The 9,730-nt window shown below is 54.1% G+C and overlaps 1 protein-coding gene across 1 annotated transcript; it reads right to left on the bottom strand.

Annotated features, from left to right (window-relative positions):
• Positions 1–2,176: 2,176 nt before the first annotated feature.
• On the bottom strand, positions 2,177–8,692 carry CBX2 (chromobox 2). Its single transcript, XM_073310722.1, has 5 exons — positions 8,507–8,692; positions 8,363–8,406; positions 7,361–7,426; positions 5,849–5,918; positions 2,177–5,295 (listed from the first exon to the last, which is right to left on the bottom strand). The coding sequence occupies exons 1-5, from the start codon at positions 8,690–8,692 to the stop codon at positions 3,928–3,930; spliced, it is 1,734 nt and encodes a 577-aa protein (XP_073166823.1). The 3' UTR covers positions 2,177–3,927.
• Between the last annotated feature and the right edge of the window lie 1,038 nt (positions 8,693–9,730).

Raw genomic sequence — 9,730 nt, 5'->3', positions numbered from 1 at the left:
CACCATGATTAGTCACACCCGTCCAAGCCCTGTCCTCCGCCAGTGCAGCCCTCTTGACACCCCAGAGTAAAACCACAGGCACTGACATTACACGAGTAGGGACGGAGAAGCAGGTTTCTATCATCTTGATACAGTCTCATCAACTGGCCCCTCTCCAGACCAGCGTCAAATGCCATTTTTCAATGGCCACCCCAGCAGGTTGTTTACACAGACCCATCACCAGCCTTATTCTCAGGATTTCTGGGTTCATCCCTGTTGAAGCAGCTTCTTCCCTCTCTGTGTTCAGATGCCAACCTCAGAAAGGATGGTGCAGTTCCCTTTGGACACACACCAGCTGCTATCATCACCAAAGCAGGTGTACCTGGGGATCCACATAAATGCTGGGTGCCACACTGCTGAGGAGGGTCCTCTCCCCTGCCCCTCACCTACGTCCTTGCTTTTCACAGGACCCTGGACTAACCCAGCTTTGCATAAGCACAAGACAGCTGTCAGTGACCTGTCCCATGGGCAAGGCTGGGACAGCACATTCCAAAAGGCACATTGTAAGTTACTTTCATTTGGATTTGCAAAGGCCAAGTAGTAAATATTTGGTGTGTGAGGAAGACAGCCAGCCACAGCCTTTGAGATGTCCAGACCCCTCTTGTTCATTACTGAAGGAAAGGATCTGCCAGCATCCCCATGTCTGGGGCTTCAGAACACATGTGGCAAAGGCCACCGCAGGGGTAAAGGCTTCTGAACCCACAAGCTATTTTTTTCTTGACGTTCTCAAAGTCGCAGTAGTTAGTTTGGCTGCATGTGAATTATGAGGTCAACTGAATAACAGACGTTACTTTTTGGCACCAGGGAGCTCCAAAGCAAACCCTCCTCACGGACAAAACTGGTCTGACCCACCTGACCCTTGTCCCACGCACTTGAGGAGGACAGCTCTTATGCTGGATAGTGCAGCCAGCCACACCACCGACAATCCCTGGGCTGGCAGAGGCTGCGGGAGCTCTGCTGCAGCAAATCTGAAGTGAGCTCCTTGCCCCTAGGTTGACTGTTAGAGCATCAATTACTTTGGGAGGGAGCCACAGCGAAGGCCGTCTGGCTGGCAGAAAGGTCACTGACTACAAGGGGGTGGAAACCCCCACCCCACAAATCCACCTGGTAATGTTCAAGGCAGGAACCATTCCATAAGATTAAGGTCTTGTCAACTCAAACTGGACCCAATCTTAGGTTTGTTAAAAACGAAACCTAAATCCATTAAGGTTTGTGAATTAAATACAAAACCCAGTGGAACCTTCCCTGGCAACCCAGACACCGCAGAACCAACAGTAATAGATTATAAACCTCCCTGACCTGAGAGAACAGTAGAACAGCCCGTCCAGGCCCAAAGGAACTCGCATTTTAAATGCCTGGCCACATCAGAGCAGTAAACCAGAATCTAAGAAATATACGTGCGCCTATATTCACCTAAGGGGCCTGCAGCCTTTGGCTCTTTACGAGTTGACAGCATCCCTTTGGTAGCCCAGCTGCTCCTGACACTGCAGGTGCTCCATACTGTGGCCGAGGAAGATGCACGTCACTGGGGCAGGGATGTAGCAGGTGAATCCACCCACTTTGAAGCGGCACCTAAACACACTGACCCGACAGCCCAGTCGTTGGCCACCCTGCTGCAGGGATCTTTCAAGGGCTGCCTTTTGCAGGCATGTTCTTATAGCACATGAAGGTACCAGGCTGCCCCTGCCACACACCCAGGAGAGTTCCAGATCACTACAATCGCAAAGGCTGCATTCAAACAGAGTTCAGCATGAGCCTCCTTGTCTGCCTGAAGCAGGCTCCATCCAGAGCCTGCCAAAGGCTGTCCCTGGGGAACTGCTGCTTGAGAGGCAGTGAGGTGTGTGCTCTCCTCACCCCAGTGACGTTGGGCCCCACCCTAGGAGGCTTTGAGCACCCGGAGTTTCCACTGACATCAATGTGAATTGAAGGCACTTGGCAGCACCCAGCTTGAGCCCTGCGTGCAATGCCTCCACCACGCTCATGAAGCCTGCTAGCAACAGGAGCTCGGCAGGAATTCTGATCCCACAAACGCTGTGTTTTAACCGGTTCCAGAGCCGCAGCCGTGTTAGTCTGTATTCGCAAAAAGAACAGGAAGACTTGTGGCACCTTAGAGACTAACCAATTTATTTGAGCATGAGCTTTCGTGAGCTACAGCTCACTTCATCGGATGCATACTGTGGAAACTGCAGAAGATCTTTTATACACACACAGCATAAAAAAAAAGGGTGTTTACTACAATCTCTCCCCCCACCCCACTCTTCTGCTGGTAATAGCTTATCTAAAGTGATCACTCTCCTTACAATGTGTATGATAATCAAGGTGGGCCATTTCCATCATACACATTGCATCCGATGAAGTGAGCTGTAGCTCACGCAAGCTTATGCTCTAATAAATTGGTTAGTCTCTAAGGTGCCACAAGTACTCCTTTTCCTTTTGTGTTTTAAGCCTCACTCATTCCTAGTGGTAGCATCAAGACAAGGCTAATGGCAAGTCAGAGCCCCAAGCTGCCCGCTATCCCCTGCCTCATGGCATCTACAAACCTCAGACCTAGTAGAAAAGGTTTCTCCATTGTGCTTGAGCCTCATAGTGGGTCTCCAAGTAGCAGGTGGCTTTAGGCCCAGGGCTGCAAAACCTACGCACAGTCCTGAAGGACCAGCAAGTTAAATCCTGCCACAAGTATTTGCATGTAGCATGTGAAGTGTTAAAGATACTGGGACAAAGAAAAGGCCTGGATTTGGAGAGCACTGGGCTGCCCAGCACTAAATTGTCCAGACTGGTTCCCAACCCTGACTTCTCTTCTTTCAGGCACACAGAGACATTCACAGCAGCAGCTCATACTGCTTGCAGCCCTGGCCAACCGCTGATCAGCCACCAGCTCACGCTGTGCACCTCAAACGTGCCACGTGTGGTGTGAATGCAGGCTGTGACGCCCATTCCCACCACAGCGGGTCTGGGTTTGCCAGCGACAGTAACAGGTTTAGTCTGAAGGCCCCTTGCCCCCCACCTCCCTTCTGAACAAGGGAGGATTTTGTATAAAAATGTAAACAATATTTCCACTTCATTTGCAAAACATCACAAGAGAACGAGCAGTCACTTCACGCTCATCACTGGGAGCAACCTAGCCCAGGAGGGTAGCTGGGCTTAAACTAATGTTCCCTGAAAACCCCCACATCTACAGGCAACTCCCCCTGCCCCGCAGCATGCAGAACCCTGTGGAAGTTGGCTGTCTGATTTGGATTGAGTCTGACTGTCCCAGGAGATAGTGGGCAGATTTGTGCTAATGCCTAGAAGGAAAAAAAACCCTCACTTTTTCTTAAGGAAAAGCTTTAGCCTGTTACATTGCATGACCCCATAGCCCTCTCCCCACCTGTCCAGGTACTTGTACACGTGGTGTTCTGACATTTCAAGAGGTACAGCAAAGAAACCCAAGCACAGAGAAACCTGGTTTACCAGTCACTTGCTAACCACTTTTTAGCAGCCAGCTAGCCAGTCTTAATCCCCACCAGAGAACCACTGCATTAACCTTACTCTGTGCCGCCTGCTATAGTGGTCAGAAAACCAGAAGGGCCTTTGGCAGCTGTTAACAGGTTTCACTGCATCCTACTCCTCCCAGCCTTCAGAAAAAAATCTCGACTGGCTCCAGGAGGCCTCCAGAGATACAATGACCCTCCAAGAACAATGTTGACCGGCAATGGCAGAATGCTTTGTTGGGGGAGGCCGGGGTCTTGTTCAATAGCCAATTGCTTATAGGGGCAGAGACACCTGATTTTTGCCTCCCCAAATCTCATTGCCATCTGGCATTCACTTGAAGAAAAACCAATGAAACAATGGGAAAGAGGCATCAGAAGGGGCTATGGGAACCCATCTCCCCACCTCGCACCTCCTGGTTCAGTAATGTCTAAGATTGAAGAACCCAACACTGGTGGGAGACTCCTTGACGGTCACTGTAATCAGGTTGGCTGTCACGTCTGTGACAAAGACGTGTTCAATCAGGCTGCGGGTGGGTTTCCAGTCCTGGCTGGTCTGGATGGAGACTGACATGTTCTGGCCCATACCAGGAAACGAGGCAGAATCCCGATCCGAATCGGAGCTGGTCTCCTCTTCGCCGGTGCTCATTTCAGACAGGGCTGCCGGCTTGCGGTTCTCCGTTGTGGGGTGCCCCTCTGGCGTACATGGGACTCCACTTTTTGTCACCTCTCTTTCCCCAGCAGCTGCTCTTTGCATGGGTTTCTCGTTTTTGCAGGTATCCACGCCTGGCGGCAGCCCAGCATTTTGGGCATGCAGCCCTGTGCCCACCCTGTTGCCCTTGGCAGCGGCTGCCCCCACATTCACAGCCTCGGCACCAGCACTTTTGGCCAGAGTCCCACAGACATGACGAGGGAGGCTGCTGCCAGCGGCTGAATTCGGCCCATTTTTGACACTCTGTAAGTTTAAAGCTTGAAGGTTCAGCTCCTGATGGGACGTCAGCTGGCTTCCTGGGGCAGGGGAATTCCCAGGTGCCTTGCTGCCATTGTGCAGGGTCTGAGCCCCAGCAGTGAAGCCGGATTTCTGATCCCCCCCAGCACCACTGCCGAGTGCCTTGGCTGTTTTGGACCCTGGCACATTCAACCCAGGCTCCCCAGGTCCTTTCTGGTTTCTCATTTTTAAGTCCAGTCCTAGGCTACTCTTGGTGGCTGCCTGTGACTTGAGTGCCAGCCTCCCTGGGAGCGGAGCCTCTGCAGAGCTCTGGTTTTGGGACATCCTGTTCATGTAGTGCACAATAGAACTCTGCCAGCTGATCCCGTGGTTTGGGCTCCCAGAGGAGCCCTTCAGTATATTGGGCAGGTTCTCAGCAGATAAGCCCCCTGGACCAAGCCCACTCAGTGCACTTTGGGGCTCTTTCACATTAGATTTAAGCACAGCAATACCTGAGCCCTGAGCATTGTGTTGGGGCTGTAATTTCCCCATTAATTTAGAACCTCCCCCCGTCTCCTTTCGGGTGGTTTTCAGCACCTTGGCCACATTCATGGTCCTTCTGGCTGCCTTCTGCTCCGGAGGCAGAGGTTTCCGCCCACGCTTCTTCCTGACAGGGTCTTTTATTTCCGGCTTCGCAACCAGAATCTGAGCTTTCTTCTGTGGCACTGGGTGAGTCTCTCTGCTCCGGGGACCTCTCTTTGCCTCCAGGTCACTCTCATCCTCTTCATCAGAGGAGGAGGAAGATGAAGAGGTAGAGGATGAGGAGCTACTTGACTTGATTTTTGGAGGCACCTCTGGTTCCTTTAAAACAAAAATAAAGAGGGAGCAGGGAGAACATTAGCTTGAATTAAGATAGCTGGCAGAACTGAGTGTGGCTACGTTCTTCAGCAAGATACGAATTTGTTCCTGGTGACCCCATGGATCACTGCATTACATGCACCAGTCCCTGACTGTGCGCAGGCCTCTACTCTGCAAAGGGTTAAAGAGCCCCCACTGCACACAGGCCAGATCTAATATATTGCCCTCAAATTCCATGTGACTCCCACTTTTCCGTCCCCATCATTGCTGATGAGCAATTACCAAAGTATCTGGATAAAGAGAAGCTCCCCCTATCCCTGCCCCTTATATGCAACCTCAGAGACACATTCCTGGGTACATTCTGCTCTCAGAACAGCGTCTCCTGGCAGCTCTGTGCCCTCCCATTCTCCAGTGGAAATCCAAGACGTAGGATCCATTTCAGCAACATTGAACACTCCACATTATGACACAAGAGGTTGTAAGGGACCTTTCAGACAAAGACTGTCCCAAGAACGGCCATTACCCCACCACTCCACACATCACCACTGTTACTTACCACATGTTTCCTGGGCCTGCCTCTGGGTCGTTTGCCCCTCTTCCGATTCTGCACCTCTTTCTCATGTTCCCTGCAAACACACCAATTGAGGACAATGCTGCACCCAGGAGCCAGTCTACTTCCTCTCTTATCAGCAGAGACCTTTTGTTTGAAATGCTGCACGACTCAGTTCTAATCCAAGCAGCAACAGATACTCGGGAGCATTATACTTGTGACAAACACACAGCAACCTTTCCTGGAGAGCTCTAAGCCTACAGAGTTCACACTGGCCCAGGCTGTTTGTTGTGGGTTTGGGAAAGCACCCAGCTCATTTTGTAAGTGCAGTGGGGGGAAGGAATTCTGCTGCGGTCTCTGGGAGTCACAGAATAGCTCTTCCAGCAGAGCAATATGTAGACTATTTACCCCATGGCAACAGATGCTGGTTACTGGAATAGAAAGTCTGCTATTGTAGACTGTGTGTGAAGTTCTTATAGCAGCCAAGCTGGCAGCATCGCAGCAGTTGCCAAGCTCTGCACTGCCAGTGTGATGAAGGAAAGAGACCTCCTGGAAACAGGATCACAGCGAGGTGGTGCTGGCGAAGAGGCATCGCTGTCCTCTGCTAGATGATTCCCTATGACAATAAGAGGCCACAAAAGGGCCCTCTGACTGTGAGGCAAGATGCCATATAGGAATGGGAATTATGGGATGGAGAAGAGGTTATAAGAACAGTGTCTCCAGAGCAAAGTGATGGCTGACTGAACACCAGAGTCCCTTGCTCACTTTTTAACTGCGGCAACCTATTAAACAGGTCACTGTGCCACCCACAATAATACCTAGTTTTTTTAAAAACAAAGGGGATTTAGAAACCCGCTATAATTAAGGCCAATCATGAAGTTCAGTGTTTTTATATTAGTGCAAAGGCAAAAGCTTTGCCAGCACTGCGACGAACGTAGCCAGGGGGCTCTGTCTGCACACGGCGTTCTAGTTCCCTTAGCTAATCATGCAATCCGACTGCAGAGCTGCACTCCCGGTACAAGCACTGAACATTATAGACAGCCCCTTGCCTCTAGCCCCGCCAGCCCGCCCAGTCACTGCCAGGGGACACCTATCACATTCCCCCGACAAGTATGTTTTCAGTGCATTTTTAAAATAAGTTTGTTTCTGTAATTCTGGAAACTGCCTCTGTCTGTGCATGCAGCCGGCAGGGAAGGACAACCAATGCCCAGACCTTCAGATCACAGGTCAAGTGCATTCAGCTCCCAGTGCTCCTTTCCAAGTTACATGTGGGAATGGCCTGCTAGGGCAGTCACATTGCACAGTCTATGTAAAATGCACTCTGATCTGGCCCCAGATTAACCACATTTATAACACTTGGTAGCCGTCTATGAACCTGAACTGTTAGTTTAGATTGTCACCATATTTTAGCCCAATGAGCTCTTCAGTATGCCCTTTGCAGGACTTCCAAAGACCGAATGATGGATCAGACATTGTTCATCCAACAACAACAACCAGAAGTATTTATAGTTTGCTCACTTCTTTTGGAAGGCAAGGAGCAGCCTTGGATCAAGAATATTCTCTTCAGGTTCCCAGCTGTTGTGTCTGGAAAAGAAGAGTAAACACACCATAGAGACCAGCAACATGAAAGCATTTTTTTAAAGTTTGGATGAATAGATGGAATATCATCGGCCCAAAAGCAGCTCACACGACAGCCTGAGAACAGTGAAGCTGAGAACAGTGCGCAGGCTCCAACCAAAGCCCCATCTTTGAATAACCCCGAAGTAATAATCCCGCAGGGGAAGTCGGGGTTCTGCTGCAAACGCTGCAGAAATGGCAACGCCCCTACGGAGGATGCAAACCCCATGCTCATGAGAGTGCTCTGAAGAAGATGCTCTGGAGAGCAGAAGTGACTCTGGAAAGGGGGTGCTGGATTTTGGGGGGGAAATAGCCTCCCCTCCCTTGCCCTGGGGTCAGAAAACTGCGACGGTGTAGAAAACGCGAAGCGTATTGACTGACAGGGGGCAAACCCTGGATGAGCAGAAGGATTAAGGACAACAATGTGTGCGCTGCGGGGAGGGGGCTGAAAGGCGAAGCGGAGCGAAAACCCGGAGAGGAGCCTGGGCTCCCAGGAGCAGCCGGCGGGAGGAGTGAACAGAAAGGGTCCCCGCCAGGCTGCCAAATCCCTCCCGTCCGGGGCACGGCGCAGCCCCACAGGCATCAATGGGAAGCTCAGGTTTCATTCAGCGGGCGAAGCACGGACACCCAGGCAGCGCCCCCGGCCCGTCCCCGCCGGAGCGGGGGCCGCTCGGAGCCGCCTGCGCCAGCCCGGGGGCCGGGGCCGCAGCACCAAGCGGGGGCCGGGGCCGGGGCCGGGGCCGGGGGGGGGGCGGACACTCCTTGGTAAACAAAAGGGACCCGGGGCCGGGACGCGGCGCCTCCCGAACAAAAGCAGCGAGGAAGGGGCCGCAGCAAGTTGCCGCCCCGCGGCCCCCCGCCCCGCAGCCGCCCCGCAGCCGCCCCGCGCCGCCCCGCACTCACTTGGAGGACCAGCCCCGCCACTTCACCAGATACTCCAGCTTGCCCTGCGGGGGGAGAGAGAAGCGGTTAGCGCCGGGCCTGGCGGGGAGGGTGCCCGGGAGCTGGGGGGGCGGGGGCCGGGGATGCGCGGGGCCGGGCGCCCACCTTGCGGAGCCGCTTGCTCAGGATGCACTCGGCGGCGAAGACCTGCTCGCCCACGCTGCTCAGCTCCTCCATGGCGCCGGCCGGCTCCGCTCCCCGCCCCGCCGCCCCCAGCGAGCCAGCGACACACAAGGGGACTCGCCGGACGGAGCCCTGAGGCGCGCCCCCGACCGCCGCGTGCACCCGCATCCCCCCCCCCCCCCCGCGCGGCGCGCTCCCGCGGCGGGGCACACAATGCAGCGCGCGCGCGCGCGCCCGGCTCCTCCCCCACCCCTAGCTCCGAGGCTCCCCAAATTCCCAGGGAGCCAATGGGGAGGGGAGGGCGGAGACCGGCAGCCGGGGCCGGGGCCGGGGCCGGGCCGGGGCCGGGGCCAGGCTGCTGCGGAAAGGAGAGTGATTGTCTCCGCGCGACCCCTCCCCTTCCTGCCCCGCCGAGGGGACTCGCTCCCCTTGCCCCTCGCGTGGACCCGGGGGCAGGGGCCTTTGGCCCTGGCCATAATCCCAGGCATGAGAAGTGGGGCGCCCCTCGGTTTCCGCAGGGCCCCAAGGACCCTCATGCCGCACCCGCAGACCCTGCGTTCCTGCCGCACAGGGGCCGGCGAGGAGGGGCAGACGGGAAGCTCCGACTCCGGGAGCCCCGACAGCTGAGGCCCCCACACGCAGCGTGAGCCCGGGGCGCTCCCGGCCAGTGGCTGCTGGCTGCTCCCATCATTTTTCCTAAAATACGTAGTTAACTTTAGGGAAAACAAATAAGTATGCGCAGGCACATGTCCAAATCCTTGGAATTTATCTGCCTAGTTTCTTTTTTGCGGCAGACTCAATAATAACAATAAGGTACAGTGGTCTCTCTTCTTTACTGGACCCAAGCGGAATAGAAACAGGAATAAGGGGCGTTGAGCATTCTTGTCCTTTTTCTTGTTGTTTCTTTTGCTTTTTTAAAAAGACATGCTAGCTACAGTGTGTGCTGTGAAGAGTGATATTAACAAACATACAAATCTCGCTTTCACAGCAGACTTACCGAGCCCTGGAGGGTGAGGTGGTAATGGGAACCAGGGGTAGTGGGGCAGCAGGGGGCCAGGGGTGAAGGAGGGTGAGCTCAGGGCCAGAGTCTGGCACCACATAGCCAGGGGACAGGGCCTGGGGATGAAGCCCTAATCCCCTCGGCGAGAGCCTGCCACCCGCCATCCCAGGGCTGAAGCCCAACCCCACCACCCCCAGGAAGGTGGG

Source organism: Lepidochelys kempii, chromosome 14 (genome assembly GCF_965140265.1).
Source record: "Lepidochelys kempii isolate rLepKem1 chromosome 14, rLepKem1.hap2, whole genome shotgun sequence".
NCBI lineage: Eukaryota > Metazoa > Chordata > Testudines > Cheloniidae > Lepidochelys > Lepidochelys kempii.
Note: the sequence above shows the minus strand (reverse complement) of the source record. Positions and strands in the feature narration are given on the sequence as shown.

Coding starts and splice junctions, on each gene's coding strand:
- CBX2 (XM_073310722.1), bottom strand. CDS start 8,692: ATGCGGGTGCACGCGGCGGTCGGGGGCGCGCCTCAGGGCTCCGTCCGG. Junction 8,407..8,506: donor TGAGCAAGCGGCTCCGCAAG/GTGGGCGCCCGG, acceptor CTCCCCCCGCAG/GGCAAGCTGGAGTATCTGGT. Junction 5,296..5,848: donor GCAGGCCCAGGAAACATGTG/GTAAGTAACAGT, acceptor TTTGTTTTAAAG/GAACCAGAGGTGCCTCCAAA.